The sequence below is a fragment of the Cyprinodon tularosa genome, unplaced genomic scaffold (assembly GCF_016077235.1).
Source record: "Cyprinodon tularosa strain WSP-4 unplaced genomic scaffold, ASM1607723v1 ctg312, whole genome shotgun sequence".
Classification (NCBI taxonomy): Eukaryota; Metazoa; Chordata; class Actinopteri; order Cyprinodontiformes; family Cyprinodontidae; genus Cyprinodon; species Cyprinodon tularosa.
The window spans coordinates 43213-62936 of NW_024039022.1; the positions used below are offsets into that span (position 1 = coordinate 43213).

At 37.4% G+C, this 19724-nt stretch overlaps 1 protein-coding gene across 1 annotated transcript; it reads left to right on the top strand.

Moving 5' to 3' along the window:
* The first annotated feature begins 8161 nt into the window (after window positions 1–8161).
* Window positions 8162–19632, top strand: ap1m2 (adaptor related protein complex 1 subunit mu 2). Its single transcript, XM_038292436.1, has 12 exons — window positions 8162–8408; window positions 9263–9419; window positions 9523–9590; window positions 9738–9868; window positions 9941–10088; window positions 12381–12507; window positions 14655–14797; window positions 14907–14978; window positions 18555–18713; window positions 18806–18931; window positions 19172–19247; window positions 19380–19632. Exons 1-12 carry the CDS (start codon window positions 8367–8369, stop codon window positions 19403–19405), a joined length of 1275 nt encoding a protein of 424 aa, XP_038148364.1. The 5' UTR covers window positions 8162–8366; the 3' UTR covers window positions 19406–19632.
* Window positions 19633–19724: the final 92 nt, after the last annotated feature.

Here is a 19724-nt window from a genome sequence, read left to right on the forward strand (position 1 = left end):
TAACAAACTAAATAAAACTGAGAACCAAAGCATATGTCGATTTTACTTTCCGATTCCTCTTGTGTTTCTAAACCACCAGTTGATCAGTGGAGAGGCTATTTTCATTCTCTGCAGCAAACTAAGTCAAAACTAAAACACTTACTGTAAAATAGGGCTAAGAAATCCACTGATGAAACTATTGTAGTTGTTTATACTAAATGATCAATTGCACAATATTTTGCAGTTTTTTTTCAAAGAAGTATTTCACAAAGTTGAAGCACACAGAAAAAATTATCTGACTCTTGAAGGTTGATTTTAAAAGCTTTTTTACTGTTGATCACAGTAGTAATCTGTTTACGCTAGAAAGCCAGTGTAGGTTCTTCATGATGGCAAACATTCTAACAAGGCTTGCAGAGAAGAAAACGAATCCATTCAGCATCACATATCCTTCACTACCTACTTAACTGTGGGCATAAAAAGCATGAGATATTAATTTCCGTTTTTTAAGCTGAACTCACCTTAAATTGTTTTTGTTGTATGAGTTAAAGAAGCAAATGTCATGAGAATCTGTGGATGAAATCCTTCCAGAACATCTGTTATTTTTTATCAGGGCTTGGTTGTTGTTTTTTTTACAACTTCACTGAAATCACACATCCACCATGCTGAGATTCTGGCTGTTCTAAAAAAACTTAATATGATGACAGTCCAGTTACTTACACTACCGTTCAAAAGTTTGGGGTCACATTGAAATGTTCTTATTTTTTAAGGAAAAGCACTGTACTTTTCAATGAAGATAACTTTAAACTTGTCTTAACTTTAAAGAAATACACTACATACAGCACAGACAGGCTACTGCAGGTACTATTTAATGAAGATGCCAGTTGGGGACCTGTGAGGCGTCTGTTTCTCAAACTAGAGAATCCAATGTACTTATATTCTTGCTCAGTTGTGCAACGCCGCCTCCCACTTCTTTTTCTACTCTGGTTAGAACCTGTTTGTGCTGTCCTCTGAAGGGAGTAGTGCACACCGCTGTCGGAAACCTTTATTTTCTTAGCAATTTCACGCATGGAATAGCCTTCATTTCTAAGAACAAGAATAGACTGTCGAGTTTCAGATGAAAGTTCTCTTTTTCTGGCCGTTTTGACGGTTAATTGACCCCACAAATGTGATGCCTCAGAAACTCAATCTGCTTAAAGGAAGGTCAGTTTTGTCGCTTCTGTAATGAGCTAAACTGTTTTCAGATGTGTGAACATGATTGCACAAAGGTTTTCTAATTATCAGTTAAGCTTCTGAGCCAATGAGCAAACACATTGTACCATTAGAACACTGGAGTGATAGTTGCTGGAAATGGGCCTCTATACACCTATGTAGATATTGCACCAAAAACCAGACATTTACAGCTAGAATAGTCATTTACCACATTAGCAATGTATAGAGTGTATTTCCTTAAAGTTAAGACTAGTTTAAAGTTATCTTCCTTCTTTTCCTTAAAAAATAAGGATATTTCAATGTGACCCCAAACTTTTGAACGGTAGTGTAGATTTGTAAATGTGATCTTTAGGTGGGGAGGGAAGGGCAGAAAACATTTTTTTCTTAGATCCCTCATAACATCTTGGGATGTAGATATAGAGGCTTTTATGTGAGCTTGGAGACTCAAGGAGCTACTGTCTGCTGTGGATATCTGCCTATTAACTCCTTAATTATCCCGCTCAGTGTGTGCTATGCCCATGTCCAGCATCCATTGATAGAATAAAGTAGAATAGAATTCATCTTTATTGTCATTACACTGTCACAAGTACAAAGCAACAAAATGTAGTTAGCATCTATCCAAAAGTGCTATACAGGATATAAATATTTATTTATTTACATGTCCACAGAGACTATGTATGTGTTGACTGTAAATGGTATTTATAAACAGAGAGTAAACGTAAGAGACTATAGATATATAGATAAATAAACATGAAAAACTATATACAGATTATACAGGAAAGTTAGGATATGGATTATATATATATACATATTAGTGGGGCTATAATACAGGATAGATAATAGCAGACTTGCAGATGATATACAGCTATAGTTAACAGCGACAGCAAATATCGACATGTTGTTTTATAGACATGTTGCTATAAAAGATCCATAAGGAAAAGGCAGCAGGTTTGTCAGAGAAGTCTTCAATGTCACGGTGCGCCTTCGGCATCCAACAGCTGCCTCCCTAATCTAATACAGCTTCTGTATAATTAATGTCTATGGTGGTGGCGGCCTGTAACAGCCCTGCTCTGAGCGCTCTGAAAGCAGTGGCTGAAGAAGAAAAGGTTTTAGCATCAATTTATTCACCTTTATGAGTAGGATTAATAAAGAATTAAAAAACAATTTGTATTATTTTTTTTCACTTTGGTCGGGGGTAAAGGGTTTTGGTGCTATGGCTGCAATTTGTGTTTTCTTCAAATGTTGTGAGTTCACACCAATAAATATTTACACAGTAAATGCAAATAAGGAACAACTATGCTTCCTGTCCCCTGCATTGGATTTAGTTACTACTACTTTGTGCCCTATAGTGATATAAGATATGGGCCATGCAGGTAGTCACCCAGGGCGCTGTGCTTTTTATGGGAAGCACAAGCGAGTTTTTTTGCTGTACTTCAGGAAACAGTCGTAGCAATTAACCACATGTCGGGTTGATGCAGGTGGGCGTCCTCCTTTGCGATGTCCAGTCTAGGCCATATTAGAACATAATGTTTTGCACAACTGCTGGCTAAAAAAAGATTAGCACCTGATTTAAATCTTTTGTTGCTCAAATGACCTGGTATTTTAATGTTTTGAATGGTATCTAAAATTCCAGTGATCATCTTTAGTTTAGAAGCTAAAATATTCCGACGGATAGAACTAGATTGTGCTACATGAAACAGAGCGTCTGTATACAAATGCTGGTTTTAAAACAAAATGAAACAAAAAAGAAAATATGCTATGTGTCTGTTTCGATGACCTCAGATTAGGACAATCGTAATCCTTTTATGGTCTAATCTGGAGTGAATCATTCAACTGTGAATGGCTAGTTCCTTCTTAGATATGTTTTCCATTTTTATAAAAGAGTTCCTTTATGTTTCTTGAATAGAAGAACAGAGTTGGAAAGAGTGTTTTCTTCAGCATGCCATCCATTCATGCAGGAGAGGTGGTGACATTTAAAAATGAATAGCAGTTTTTACTGAGTCAGAAGAAGGTTTTTACTCGAACCAAACAGGCACGCTTTAATCTTGGGTGTGCTTTGTTTGGGGACACGTTGAGCCATCTGGAAAATGATGGAATGCTGCCTTTCCAGAACAGGTTCCACATTCCTGTGTGAGAAACTCCACGCCCATCACTTCAAGACAAATAAAATGACAAGTTTTGCTCACCTTGTATTTAGTTAATAGTTATTTTATTAACAATGTAGGTTGAATTTAGGGCTTAAAGTGGATTTTCCCATCACTGGTAGCACCCAAGAGGTTAAAGAAAGCTACCAGGGAGACTTCCTGCAGGTGACAAATGATACCTGTCGCCTGGTGACTGTCATGCATGCTCTCCTCATTATTTACATACTGGATTGTTGGGTCTCCCATTGGCCAGGTGGAGATAGCAGGGTGGAGCAGCATCTCACACCACCGATTCGTAAGCAAAGGGGAGTGTCCTCCGAAATTAACAGCAGGATGAGACGGGGTGGAGGATGGAGGATTGATACTCCATTGTTAAATCTCCAACAGAATAACAAAAGGCCCTGATGAGAAGTAACACTGATCCCATGTTTGGTCTCATCAGGACAGCCTGGGGTCCCAGCAGGTGGGTGACTGCTGCAAGAAACCAGGAGAGGCAGCTGGTGGGTCGCCAAAAAGAATAAAAGCTGCTCAATTTAATACTCTGAAATGAAGAGAGGGGATTTCATCTGTGGAGGACGCAGAGCTCATGAGAACCATAGTAGATAATCCTCACGAAACAAGAAGTCAAATCTGTTTTCAGGGCCTTTTTAAAAATTTTTTTCTTCTTTCCACATATCATTGAGTGCACAGCATTACAATAACCCCATGCAAAGCTTTTTAGATCAGCAAACAGATTGAGGTAACAGCTTATTTATCACCCATAGCTTATTTATCCCCCTAATCCTGAACTGTGTGCTGTTGTTTTTTAATTGTTAAGGCCAAACAGCTGGGATGAAAGTTTGAATTTAATATTAAGTCCTTCATCTTGATCGCGTTCTTCACAAACTTCTATTTTGATCCATACAAAGGCGAGTACATTTGTTTCCAAATAAATTAAACATAGTGTTATAGAAAGGAAACTTTTTCACCATGTAAAAAAAAAAAATCAACTTCTGGTAGTCATGGTATTTCCTACTTTTTTTGTATCAAATATCCTTTGACCATCAATGTTGGGTATAATCTTTTGCCCCCAGCCCAATCAGATGGACTCAAACATCTCGTCGGTTTGAAATCAGGAAATCAGATGATAAGAAAATCTATATTTTTTACATTTTTCTTGAAGAAGCTTTGAGGTATTTCTGTGTAAATATGAAGTTTCCCTCACGACTTTGTGTCTTTCCTTTCTCTCTCTCTAAAACAGATGTCATGTTCCTATAATCACCTATAATCATTTAATGGAAGGTTAACAGTTACTTGATCTTGCTTTGAACATTTATTTTATCTTGTTATTTCATTTCAGTCTGTTTCATTTCGTTGACCCTTAAATAAATCAAAAAGGTAGGTTTTAGAAATTCTGGACTGCAGAAAAATGTGAGGCAGAAATGACCTCATTTTGAACTTTTTCTCATTAACTTGGCTTAGCAAGCATTCGGCCTGCGGCACCGACTCCGATCAAACCCAGTGCATAACAAGCCCCCTGCCTGCCCTTCCTGCTGTCAGGAACTCTACTTATTTTGTCCAACTTTGTTTAGTCGGGAAATAGAGAGAAAACTGTTGTCTAGAAAACAACTTTATCTGGAACTGTAAGCATCTTCCCCCGAGAATCTGTGATGGATATATAAATGTGTCGGAACTATAAAGATATATCTGAGTCATAGGGTAAATACTGACTTAGGAGTGAAGAAAATATTCCTTCAGTACATTCAGAGTTTTTCATATCTTACAGATGAGGTCACTGATCTGTTTTAGTTTAATCTACTTTAGCTTGTATCCCATGTGAGTAAAGGCATAATAATGTGTCATTTACAAGCCAGATAAACTATGACTCATTAGACAAACAGTGGTCCGATAACAGTCGCCCGGCTCATATGGACCAAAGGAGTGGGACTCAGGAAGACACAGGTCTCCATTTGGATCATACTGTCCTATTAGAGACACACATATTGTAAACCCAGCAAAATGTGTAATTCCAATGCGATAGCTCTACTACACACCACAGATAAGAAGAAAAGCCCAGCATCTGGGTTCTGATAAACACAGAGAGGTTATCAGAGGTTTATGACTAAGGAAGAAACAGAGTTTGTGAGTAGAAAATATTTCTTTAAGTTGAGGATAATGGCCTGAGGCTGGGCTCACAAGTAAAGGTTAAGTTTAGTGCATATATGTAACCTTTCCTTTGTATGGAAGCCCGTTTCCGCCACTCTGTAAAAAATTTAAAAAAAAAAAACTATCTCAATATAATGAGATAGTAACTCAATATAATGAGATAGTATCTCAATATATTGAGTTACTATCTCATTATATTGAGTTACTATCTCATTATATTGAGTTACTATCTCATTATATTGAGTTACTATCTCATTATTGAGATAGTTTTTTTTATTTTTTACCAATTTTTTAAGTTAAAATTGAGTATTTTTGGTCAATAGCTCCCAGGTCATGTGACCTATTGATGCAAAATTAGTGTGAAATTGTTCTACTAGTCTCTGTAGATGGGGCACACTCATTTGTTTTTCATTTTAACTCTTTTTTTATTTTGTTATGTTCAAGCATAAGGGTGTCCATATGTGGTAAAAAATAAAAAAAGAGTTAAAATGCAAAACAAATGAGTGTGCCCCATCTACAGAGACTAGTAGAACAATTTCACACTGATTTTGGGTCAATAGGTCACATGACCTGGGAGCTATTAACCAAAAATACTCAATTTTAACTTAAAAAATTGGTAAAAAAATAAAAAAAAACTATCTCAATATAATGAGATAGTATCTCATTATATTGAGTTACTATCTCATTATATTGAGTTACTATCTCATTATAATGAGATACTATCTCATTATAATGAGATAGTATCTCATTACATTGAGATACTATCTCATTATAATGAGATACTATCTCATTATAATGAGATAGTAACTCAATATAATGAGATACTATCTCATTATATTGAGTTACTATCTCATTATATTGAGTTACTATCTCATTATAATGAGATAGTAACTCAATATAATGAGATACTATCTCATTATAATGAGATAGTATCTCATTATAATGAGATAGTAACTCAATATAATGAGATAGTATCTCATTATATTGAGATAGTTTTTTTTTTTTTTTTACAGAGTGGCGGAAACGGGCTTCCATACCTTTGAACAGGCTAAATTCATCTACTGACATAATAAAACTATGTTGAAATTTGGTTTATGTGCTACAGATGTTTGTTCCCACAGTTATTTAACTATACAGCTTATTGTGGGTGGATCTATTTTGTGTTCAGCAATATCAGAATCAGGAGGAATTTCTGGGTTCGTTCCTTAAGCGAAATCATGTAAGAAACATATCTGTAAAATAGCCTCTTTATTTGACCCTTTATGACTAAAACATCACTGGATGAGCAGACTGACACCTGAGTAGCTAAACGCCGATGCATCTAAGCCTGTAACCTATTGTCCTGAATTTAATGCGGGTTAGAAATTCCCTGTTGTCTGTATTTGTCCTTTTAAGAAGAGTCTAGCATTAATAGCTTGAACAGAAAACTTTAGTCTATTTTTGATTTAATCACACATTCACATTTTTAAACTAGATTTCTTGTGAAATAAATCATTTTTGCAAAAGACCAGAATTTAACAAGGCTAGTTGTCCAGTTTGAAAATGATTTACTGCTTACAGTCTTTTGCGCATACACATAGCATAATGCTGCCATGACCGTGTTTGTAATGTGGATATTGTTTTTCAGGGTGACGTGATTCATCGAGCCATTTGCTGAAGGAAAACGCTCACATTTGGACTCATCTAATGGCAACTCTGTCTTTCTCATGTGTGCTGTGTCTCCTTCTTGATGTGGCAGGCTGTAAATGGGACCTTTAATGCCTAATTTTCGTCCACTGATAGATTTCTTCTAATTTCCTCCTCTTTCATAAAGACATGAAATGTGCAGGTCCCATCTAACAGCTGTCTTGTCGACAAAGTCCACTTGATCCGCAGAACTTCGTCGCTTCTCCAGAGTTGCAATGCGGGTGATGCATGCTTTGTGAATTCATGCTTTTGTCATGAAGCTAATTGATTACTAAGTTTGTTTGCATGCATATTTTTGCATAGGACAAATAACATCAGACCAATAGTGTCCCTACCAGTGTTGAAATCAAACCTACGCCCTTGAATTCTGTTGTTTATAGCAGAAAAAAGATTATAGAAAATTTTGTCACATAAATGTGGACCTTACAAAAATGCATAAGAATAACATAATAGTGACCTTAGAAAAATGCATAAGAATAACATAATAGTGACCTTAGAAAAATGTATAAGAATAACATAATAGTGACAAGTTTAAAGATAAAAAAAAAACAATACTGTAGGCTACTGTAAAGTGTAAAGAAGTATAAGAAAATGAAGTTTCTATGTGTGCTTGAGAAAAGTGTTTATAACCAGATTTATGAATTGTAGTGTTAAATCTCCATTCAGAAACAGGGCTTTAAAATACATTTTCGAATTATTTATTTTATTTAGAATAATTTCTATTTAATCATTTTAATAATAATTATTATTATTATTATTATTGTATAATTTGTAATTTTCGAAATAGTTAATAACGGATTAATATAAATAATTATTTATAAAATGTACGATTAATTCTTCTTTTTTATTTGAGTCTAATTGTATTATTTAAATGTTTTTATTTATTTTTTTGGTGCTCCACATACAGGGACATCCTCATCCTCCCCGCTGTAATATATTTACCAATGGCTCCCTCTAGCGGTATCTGGGAGCATTACCGCCTCCGCGGCCAGCCTTCCTCCGCTCAGGTGAAGCTGTTTAATATTTCACCTGGAAAACACCACGTCACGTTAGCTCCAGGAAAGAAACCTCGCTGGTTTCTGTGCTCCCACAGGTCGGATGCTTTTCTCTGGTTTTCATGGTGAAACCGAGGTCTGACGAGCCGAGCTGAACTTTACTCTGAGTTGTCTTTTAAATAAATATCCAACCTGCGCACCGAGCACAATGTCTGCCTCCGCAATATTTGTGCTGGATTTGAAGGGGAAGGTAAGTTAATCGCCGGAGTTGATAAGAACAGTCACTTTTAATGTTCCTTTTGACTGCTGGTTGGAGTTTAAAAATATAACTCCAAACAACTTTTTGTACTGTTGCTGTAAAACATTAATGGCGCCGTTAAAAATTAATGGAAAGCTTGCGACAGCTAGTGACCCTTTTCTCGTTACTTCCGGATTGTGTTAAAAACGTAAAAAAACACGCAGAGGTGCAACACCTGTTCCTCCTGGAGGTGCATCAGCATCATGGTCCTGCTGTGGATGCAAATCTTTACCATCTTTCAAATGAAAAAAGCATTTTCAGAAATGCTTTTTCATTTTAAGAATGTGGCTGCATCATTTGACTCATGAATTAAATTAGTACTCAATAATCCTGTTTGCATTTTCATTTTCTTCTTCAACACGGCTCATCCTTTTACTTAATTAAAATGAAAAAGAAACATAAATTTGAGATTTATTTTTCAAAATGCACCCCAGCAAATACATACCAAAATTCAATTTGAAATGTAAAATTTAAAAATGAAAAAGCATTTCAGGAATGCTCTTCTGGTATTTATTTTGCGGTTTGAAACATATTATGAGTGTATTTTTTACCAGCCGTCTAATGAACTATACACAGTTATTAACATAGTTATTAAAAGTACCACTGTCAGCTATGCTATTGGTATTGTGTTTAAACAGTCACTTCAGTATCAGGTGGGGTTGAGAGGAATTTTTCGCACCGTTACATCTGCAAAGAGACATCCTGGTCTACAATTGCGTAGGGGACCCTCCAGGTGTCCAGCAACCGCTGTCTCTGCTTACTGATATTTACGCCATTGTGTGGTTTTCTCTGTTCTCACTGCTCAGGTGCTGATTTGTCGTAACTACAAAGGCGATGTGGACATGGCAGAGATCGACCACTTTATGCCTTTACTCATGCAGCATGAAGAGGAAGGGCTTCTCAGTCCTGTGATGTCCCACGGCAACGTTCACTTCATGTGGATCAAGCACAGCAACCTCTACCGTATCCTCTAAATGTTTGTGTCTGCATTATAGGTTTGAACATGACAAGCCCTGCCATTGTACAGCACAGTTTTAGGATAATCCTTGACTTGCTCTACTCTCAGTTGTGGCCACCACCAATAAGAACTCTAACGCCTCGCTGGTTTACTCGTTTCTTTACAAAATAGTTGAGGTAAGTGAGACGTGCAGTTTGTTTTGTTATACGTTGAACAAGAAGGTTTAAAAGTATATTGTTCTTTTATAAAGTTGATCAAGTCGGAAACCAAATGCGGTTTGCAAAGATGAACTCCAAACTTATAGTTTCTGATATTTTCCGCAGGTGTTCACAGAGTACTTCAAAGAGCTGGAAGAAGAAAGCATTCAGGATAATTTTGTTGTTGTTTACGAGCTGCTTGATGAACTGATGGACTTTGGGTTTCCTCAGACCACTGAAAGCAAAATCTTGCAAGAGTGAGAGTCCCCACATATTCAAAGATTAAAAGAAAGTGTTTTTATAATAATGTTGTTTTTATTTTATCCCAGATACATAACTCAGGAAGGTGCTAAGCTTGAGGTGGCAAAGACCAAGGTCCCCACCACTGTCACCAACGCCGTTTCCTGGCGGTCTGAGGGCATCAGATACAAAAAGAACGAGGTTTTCATCGACGTCATTGAGTCCATCAATGTCCTGGTAAGATGAGTAATGAGGTTCAGCTCTCCAGTACTGGGGTGGTTAGTAGGACATCCTGTCCCCCAGACACACAAATTACAAAATAAAACCAAGCAAAAGCAGCTTTATTGGTTTCTCTCTTTTGGTCCAGTGAACGAAAATATCAGCAGGGATTATTCCTTAGGAAAAAAAAGCAGGCAAATGAGAGGAGCAATACTACAACACTGAAATCCTTAACACAATGTCACTTTTATTTATACCAATAGACTGCCCTAATTTTTAGACCTTTAATTTATAATGTTTATAATGAATCAAGTGGCTTACTCACCTCCCCAGCATGCCATCAGTGGCTCCATCCAGATACATTTCTATAAGGCTCCTACTTCCTGTTCCTAGCTCCTATCACTTCACCCTTTGCGAGGTCAACAGTAAGAACGCTATCCAGTGCTGATTCCAGTCAGCCTTTCAGGCATCATTATACGATGGACACACACATGTATGATGCTTGGAAAAGAAATACAAAACATAAAAGTAGTAAATGGATGGAGCTAAAAAAGACCACACCATATGAGGGTGAGGATATTTGCATGAGGTACACCGAATACATGTGAAAAATTATTATTATTTGTTTTTAACTCTGTGAAGTTGGTCAAACCTATCCCATCTGTAAAGCAAAGTATTGAGGGCAGCCATATAACTCTTAGCGGCAGTTAGGGACATCTGGAAGTCAATACAAAAACTTTAGCCGTTCTAGGAAGGATCCTACTTCCTGGTCTTAGCTCCTCCCTAATGTCCAGCACTATTCTATTTGGATTGCCCTTATTATGGCCATGTTTACGTGTCCTCACTAATTTGAGGTATTCAGATCGAGCCTAGTTTTCTGGAGTTCTGCTAATATTAGAGACACACAGGCTCGGACTGGTAATCTGTGATACCGGGCATTTGCCCGGTGGGCCGGTCCTAATTTCAGCCTGCGAGGGCCGGCCCTCCTTAAATCATACCGGCCACAGCACTTACTCTCAGGCCGAAGCTCCTACCTGTGACAGTAAATAACTCAAAGAACTCAAGAAGCAATACAATGTTTACTACCTAAACGATGCATGCAGTATATATAGCCCTTCCTTGTCATGCACAGCCTTGTGACGGTTGGCATATGATGGGGTTTTGCATCTAAAGACTAACGTTTCCCGTCTTACGTCTTGCGCAGCAGCAGTCACAGTTGCGTCTGTGTTAATAACCAAAGCCAGTAAAACTGCATAGGTCTTTGTGAAGGTTGTCGTGTGGTGCTTGAAGATAGATCGGTTAATCCATAATGTGTATTCTTATTGTGTTTCACACTAGAGATGCATGCGTTTGACTGTGCTTCTATTTTTTTTGGGGGGGGGGGGTACATAAGTGGGCCAGTGTAGATGGAAAAATGCCAGGGCCGAAAATCGTTCCCAGTCCGAGCCTGGAGACGCATCTATGAGTTGCTGGACACCAGACCTCGATGGGCAGAACAAAAGATGCCTGGCCTAGACTGTAAACATTTGCCAAACGAATTCAGCAAAAGTTTTTCATTCTGTAGGGGGGATAGGCTATATGTGTAACACCCAAAATTTGTCGATCATAAGATTTTTTTTTTTTTTTTAAACCAATGATCCAAAACATTTGCTGGCCTGGTTGCAGCCTAATGCAGGGTTCTTTTTCCAGCCCTCTGGGTTCAGTGTCCTGCAGCTTTTAGTTTCTGTTCCTGCACACCTGAGTCAAATAATCAGGAATTACAAAGACTCTAAAGAACTGTCCAAATCATCCAGTAGGTAAGGACTCTTTAGCCAAAGCAGACGTTTGTCTGTGTGATGCATGCAAATGTACTCCCATTCATATGCTTGGGGTTTAATAATGGAGAGCTTTAGTCGTTCACTACGTTTGTTTAAACTTATGTTTATGAGGCTGGAGTCCCTCATTTGACTATCATTTGTTTCATGCGTTTCCATTGCACAATGTCGTCTGGAAGAAACAGAAGTCAGCACAACAGTCCAGAGTTCCTTTCCTACCCATTGCAGAGTTCTTACTGTTGACCTAAAAAATGTAAAAAAAAAAACAGAAGCTAGGAGCTACAGTTGAAACATATCAGATACTTACCGATGAGGTAATTCAAACATTTGATAAAGGCGTGTGGAAGCAGAGATGCATCTATAAGATGCAGGACATCTGACCTCAAGGGCTGGAATTATGGAACCGTGCCCTGATCTTTATTATGCATTTTCTTTCTTTTCTAAATAGTTGTTTGAAGTACTGAAAATAAAAGTAATTGACATGTTCTTTTAACAGGTTAATGCCAATGGCAGTGTCATGAGCAGTGACATTGTGGGGAGCATTAAACTGAAGACCATGCTGTCTGGGATGCCTGAACTGCGCCTCGGCCTCAATGATCGTGTGCTTTTTGCCCTCACTGGACGTATGTTTTAGATACTCATACTGTAACCTGCTGGATTTTCTTTAACTCCTAAAGGTGCATTTAGACCGAGCACAGTGTCTGGGGTGATTTCTATCAGCACCACTCTGCATTTCAGGTGCAATGTTTACACCCCGCGTCATCAAATGGGAGGAGCACCAGCTTTAAAGTCGTAGGGAAGTCATATTTAAATTTCAAATAATTCTTGCTTAAACGTGTATATAAATGTACTCTTTATCAGACCATATTTTTTTTTTTATCTTATGCAGGCCACTTAGTTATACGTCAGCTTGTACACCTAAATTCGGCCAATCGCATATCAACGGTCATCTGTCAATCAAATTTTGTGTCATAGCATCTTGATTCATGTTGCAGCTAATATACGCAACGATTGAAATAGGAATAATTTGCTTTACCATTGAGTTGCGTCCCAGTGTTCACGGGGATGGACGTCTGTGTCTTCAGCAGGCGTAGAGCTAACAGAACTGGCAGCGTTGCGAGGCAAGGGCTCAAACATGTACGGCTGGAAGCCTTCTACACCAAACCAAGCTTCTGCCGCCCTGGCGTCCTCTTTCACAACAACTTCGTCTCCGCTTTCCTCCTCTAAATAAAAAATGTACGACGGAGGAGACTCATCCACGACTTCTGTCCAAAACTCTCCTCCTCTTGCATGTTTCCTCTGTCCATAGCGTTCCTTGACAGTGTCTTTGCTAAGTCACCGATTTAGCGCTACTTGGTCCCAATGGAATTTCCCATTGGGAACCTACTAGAACTAAGTTACTAACTGGTTAGCAAGATGCTTCCGAGAAACTGGCCACAACCAAACTTGCTTGCGAACCTTCCGCCACAACAATCCTGCCCCCTTGATAATCGACCATTAGTATTCACTTTATTCACTCGTGCAAAGTCTGGCGCCACTCGGGAGAATTCGGAAATGCAACGGTTGGAACAGCTGCTTCCTTTAAGCTCCGAATTTAATAATTGATCTCGCCTACTTTTTCAGTACTACTTGATATGTAGGGAAAAACTGTTTGTACTGATTTAGTTTTTAAGATGGAATCATTTTAAATGTCTGCCGACGACATCACCATCCCAGTGGACATTAGTGCTGCGTTCATTTCAGATATAAATTCCAAAAAAGTAAAAAAAAACAATCCCCTGGACTTTGTTTCCAAGTTGGAAGATGTTTCACTTCCCATCCAGGAAGCTTTTTCAATTCAAATGTCAGAAATAGCGTGGAGTTCGAGCTACTGCTCCGCTGGCTACTTCACCACCCTTCACTGGAAAATATTGAAATCTTGATCAGTCATTTTTTCTTAAAATAAGTGCATGTGTTCTTGGATTGAGGAGGTTAAAGAGACATTTTGCCAATGGAACAAGATAATTTACACTTAAAATAAGAAAATTGCATTGTCTTATTTCAAGTGCATATTATCTAATTATCGTATTTAAAAATACTAATTTCATTGGCAAACTATCTCATTTACCTACTCAAATTAAGGAAAAATACACTTAATTTAAGAAATTTGTACTTAATTGTGTGTTCTCAATGCAGTTTACATAGGGATACTATGTAAATCCACCGCCCTCCCCGCTCACACCACGCTCAGTCTGAATGCACCTTTACAAGCAGTTGGTGTTGTTATTCTAAATCAATATTATTGATTTGTGAGAAAAATAGATGACTGCTTTATAGATTCTTATAAAGATTTCCTTAAGTAATTGAGTTAAAGAGTGTTGACTTCTCTTCAGCCTTTGTCTGGAATGCCTCTTCATCAGGCAACAAAGCTGTAAGGTTTAGAAAGGGCTCCTTTGGGAATGTTCTAGGGGAAGGTTTTGACCTTGGTGGGGTGTTTGTCATTGGACGAGGGCAGCAGGGAATAGTACCGGAGCACAGAGAGAAGGAGCTTGGGGATAAAGTGGACCTTTCAGAAGTCCTCAAAGTGGCAAGAAAAATACCAAAGTAAAACTAGAAAGCACATTTTTACATAAAACCTGCAGGACAGCGGCCCTTGAGGACAGACTTTGGGGAGGCTTGCTCTTCATGTTTAAGCTAAACTGATAAAAAAAAAACTGGTGAACACACTGGTTGTGTATTAGATCAGATCACCCTGTGTGGAAGTGAATTGACTTTTAATTTTTAATTTTAGGTGATAAGGGGAAGACGGTGGTGATGGAGGACGTAAAATTTCATCAATGTGTCCGTCTGTCCCGCTTTGAAAGCGATCGGACAATCTCCTTCATTCCCCCGGATGGAGAATCTGAGCTGATGTCTTACCGCATCAACACACATGTATGACACTCTGCAGTTCATCTCCAGCTATCTGATAATCTCCATAATTTATATCAATTAGAGTGTGAACAAAAACTAGAGGGAAATCATGACTTTTTTTGTCTTACAGGTGAAACCTCTGATATGGATCGAGTCGGTCATTGAGAAATTCTCTCACAGCAGAGTTGAGATCATGGTGAAGGTATATTACAGAGTTGTATGCTTATACTTATACATCTCTTTCACATTCACCTAAATATATTCAGTGAAACAGTTTACCTTTAGTCTTAGTTGTGGTTGAAAGAAACTTGGAATTAGATTTCCATGTAATCACTGTGAAAGTCAAGAGTTGGTTAGAGTGGCCATCTTTCAAAGCTGACAGAATGGGCAAAGACAACATTAATCAGCCTAGAGGCCCATGGTGTATCTGGAGGAGCTGCAGAGATCCACAGATTAGATTGAAGAAATAATGTGATTGTTGAAAGACAGACGTAGGGAGTCCTCTTTTCAGTTTGATACAAGACATTTAAGAGATTCAGTAAATGTGGAAGAAGTCATGCAAATCACATTTAACCACAATATACATACAAAAACATACAAAACAAGTTTTGTTGAGGAAACATTTACAGTGGAAATCCTCCTGAACAAACCATCCCATGGTGAAACTGAGGGGTTTGTCTCTGCTGGATAGATGCAGGAAAAATCTTGTAAAATCTTTGTTTGAGGCTACAAAGGTTTGAAACTGAGGTGGAGCTTCATCCTCCAGCAGGACAACAAAGCTAAACATGCCATTTATTTATTCTTACAGTAACCATTATCAGTGTTGGACAAGCTACTTGTCCAGTGTAGTGAGCTAAGCTATCAGTTACTCAACAATAAATTAAGCTTCATTACACCAAAGCTACCACCTAAAGAATTATAGCAAGCTAAGTTACACTAATGTGTTAACAGTAGCTTAACTACATCAGAAGCTACTTAACGATGTACCAAGCTAATGTCAGTTCAAAATGAGTCTGACACACTGGTTAAAATATTTATTAAAGATCAGCCAATGACATAACACAGTGTAACATTGCTTTATGATCAGCATATTAAAATAAAAACGAAAGTAATTACTAGTAGACAAACTAGTAAACAATCTGCTGTTATTAGAACCAAATTAAAGGTACTGTGTAGTGTTCTACACATGGAGACATGGCTATGAGTTTGCATTCAATGGACATCTCTAGGGAAAACAAAACCCTACAAAAGGCATCTTATTTCTTTAGGGTCTCCCTTAGAGAAAACTTCTTCAGACCTCAATTAAACAAATCGATTCAAGTAACAAATGAAACTGTTTACAAAAAAGGTGAAAAAATAAAGAAGCTAATTAGTGATACATATATTTATATCTCACTGTATAATTTAATTTCTACCTACATATTTATTCATTGTATTTTTGGCGCGTAATTAATTGAATGCTTATTTATTTATTTATTGAGCATTTATTTATTTATGTATTTATTTTATATATGGTAGAGCTGTTCCTCAATACCTAAAAAATCTTATCTGTGCAAAGCCTAAAAACAGATTTATGTAAACGTCCTGTCAGGTAAACTAGGCCATGAAAATACAATATCGAAGTTTCACTACTGCTCTCTAATTAGAATATCTTAGTGGCACACATCAGATTGAACTATCTGGAAATTAAAGGCGCCAATAAAGTTAAAGCTGATATATTTTTCACATTTTTTCCCCCAAAAATATACTGTAGTTGACTGTTTTAATTAGTGTTTGGCTATGTAAAATAAATGGCTAATCTTGGCCACATGAGCTCTCTATGGCCAAGAACCTTGAAAATCACTTTTTTTTTTTAAAACACTTCTGCTTAGCCACTTGGCTAGTCCCTTTCCATCACACAATGCTTGTTGGTAGGTAGGTAGCTTTTGTTTTACCAATTTACATACAGCATTTGGCTAAATTGATTTGGGATTTACACTGACGCTAGATATTTTTACTTGCATACTGAAGGAGGGAAATTAGTGATTCACCTGAATGTGAGTTCTCAGGTTGGTGTTGGATGTCCTGGACGTTGACAACAGTTTATTTATTTATTATTTTTTTTTATTGCAAAGCAGACATCTGTACACTTATTTTTTTATCTGAGGATTCAACAAGTTTCATAATCTCTGAAGGTGTGGTAGGGACAGTTGGCTGCTCTTCTCGCTCTGCTCCTGCCTCCTCCTCCATCCTGTGCGTGTGGCTCTGTGGGTGTGCGTGTGTCTGTGTGTGTCATTCTTTGAGTTCCACCGCCGGGCGCATGCGCATGTTTCGGTGAATACACACAGAAGAGGCAGAATAGAGGCTCATGCGTGTATGTCCAACGAATAACTCTGATTGTTGTTTCAAAATAGAAAACCTGCTTTCATTACTTAGTTATGCCCTGGATTTTGTAGCTTGTGGACGCTACGTCGCTGCTTGATCAAAACAATAACGTCACTACTGGAAAGTTACTTGATAAATAAAGCAGCGACGCTACGGTCAAGCTACTGGAACATGTAGTTAAACTAATAGCTTCGCTACATGTTATCACTGACCATTACCATGTAGATGTTACATTGTTTTCATGACCTTGAAAGCTTGTTCATCCAGAGTCTACTGTTGCATGACTTTATTGGTGCCTGTAAAAGTGCTCACTTCTCCTCGCATGTCTGGATCTGGATTCTAGCTGGAACTATGGCTTCCCTTCCATGTGGCAACAAACCCACTTTAAGCTTATTGACTCCTCCTAAAGGGCTGGATTGAGAAAGACAGTATCTTACTCCTGTTTAAAGATAATGTGACCAAAACTGAGTCTCTGTGATTTCATTTTTGCATTTCGGAAAGTTGCCACTATTGCCAGTTTGGTCCCACTCCAGTTCTAAAGGGTTGTGAACATATCTGGGTTTTAGAATGGCCCAGTCAATGACCTTAATCCAATTTAGAATCCTTTTTTTATTATTGTTTTTTTTTCATCTGATTCAGTCCAATCTCAAATTAGATTGCTGGTGTTAAACTTTTTTTTTTTTTTTGTGGTTATGGAACATATTGATACTAGTTTTATATTATCAATTTAATCAAGTAATTTTAATTAATGGCAGCTGTAAGCATGGAGGACATGGCAATTTTTAAAAATCCATCTTTGGTTACATAATTTAACCTTTAGGAATTCACATAAGAATTTATTCATAATGTAAAAATCATTTTGTTTTTTTTTAGACATGGCTCTAATTTAAACCTTCCATCTGCTGTAGTTTCAGAAAACAGGTCATATTTAAGCCTCTGGTGCAGTGCTAGTTGGGAAGTCCTCAAACCTACTTCAAAAACAACATTTTAGTCGCAATAGGGGTTAAGTGGTTGAAAGAGCTCAGACTTTGAGTTTTTTTATTTAAGTGCTTCTTTACTTGTACTAATGGATGTAGCAATTACATAAAAAAATGTACAGCTTTTTTTTTTAAGAAAAACATTTTATAAAAACAGGCATACTGAATTTAAATAATTTGTAAAACCTTCAAAATGTTTTGTGGTTGTAGTGTGAGGAGGTTTATTGGAAGGTAATATTTTTGCAAGGTGCCTTATTTTCTTACATATATCCACAGTTTGGGAATATAGATTTATAATCTATATACTTTGAATTCAAATGCCTGATATTAATCATTTACATTAGGTTTTATCTTTACTTTCACTTCAGTGTTAAACCTGTCCTCTTATAGGGACAGTTTTTTTTTTATGAAAACCTCAATTCTTTGTTCTGTTTTAGGCAAAGGGGCAATTTAAAAAGCAGTCTGTGGCCAATAATGTGGAGGTGAGGGTTCCTGTCCCCAGTGATGCTGATTCACCCAAGTTCAAAACCAGCACAGGCAATGCTAAATATGTACCAGAGAAGAACTTGGTGGTGTGGACCATCAAGTCATTCCCTGTAAGCAATTCCCTGCATAGTGCTTCATACATATGCTGACGATGCGTCTTTCTCTCTTTAAATAACGTGTCTGTGGGTTTGTGTCAATGCAGGGAGGAAAAGAGTTTCTCATGAGAGCTCACTTTGGTTTGCCCAGTGTGGAGAACGATGAGGCTGAGGGAAAACCACCTATTACCGTCAAATTTGAAATCCCCTACTTTACAGTCTCAGGCATTCAGGTATGTGCCAACACATGTGTGTCTATGATGAGGTAAGAGTAGAGCATCAAGTTAATCTTAGGAGGGGGAATGTTTAAGGATCATTTGTGGTGTGTAAGATGTTACCAATACTACTGTTACTTAATTAGCCATTTGTTTTGCCTCTAGGCATATTAGAGTAGATAGACTTTAAAATTCAAGTCAGTTCATGTAAGAATCAATGGGATTTCATTGGTTTAATGATGCATGTTTTTTTATTAGGTTCGATATATGAAGATAATTGAAAAAAGCGGATACCAGGCATTACCCTGGGTGCGCTATATCACGCAGAGTGGAGGTACAGTTGCAACATATCTTATAAGTGCGCTCTAATAGTATTTAGAAGGCACTGTTTACTGCCTATTATTAGTATATAATATTATTTTTTTATAAATTAAAATAACTTTACATGTGTTCTCTTTGTATTTAGATTACCAGCTGAGGACCAATGTGTAAACCTTGAAGGAGGCTCTATTGTATTCCTCCAGGACTTCCAGAGGAGCATAAAGATCACTATTACTGCACTGAAACAAAACATCTTTTAAAATATCACCAGCTGTTTTACTGATCCTCCTGTTTCAAGATTTTGTTTTTTATGAACTTTAAAATTTTCTCAAATGTTTTCAAATCTTCTTAGACTATAATGTGAATTCTGTTGTATTACATTAAAATAATTTAAATCATTTATTCATTTGAAGCTGTCATGAGTGGCTTTTAGTATATATTTGTTTTCCTTTTGTTTGTATGTTCTGCTGTTTAACTGGAGATATTTCCA

Coding starts and splice junctions, on each gene's coding strand:
- ap1m2 (XM_038292436.1), top strand. CDS start 8,367: ATGTCTGCCTCCGCAATATTTGTGCTGGATTTGAAGGGGAAG. Junction 10,089..12,380: donor TTGAGTCCATCAATGTCCTG/GTAAGATGAGTA, acceptor TTCTTTTAACAG/GTTAATGCCAATGGCAGTGT. Junction 12,508..14,654: donor GCTTTTTGCCCTCACTGGAC/GTATGTTTTAGA, acceptor TTTTAATTTTAG/GTGATAAGGGGAAGACGGTG.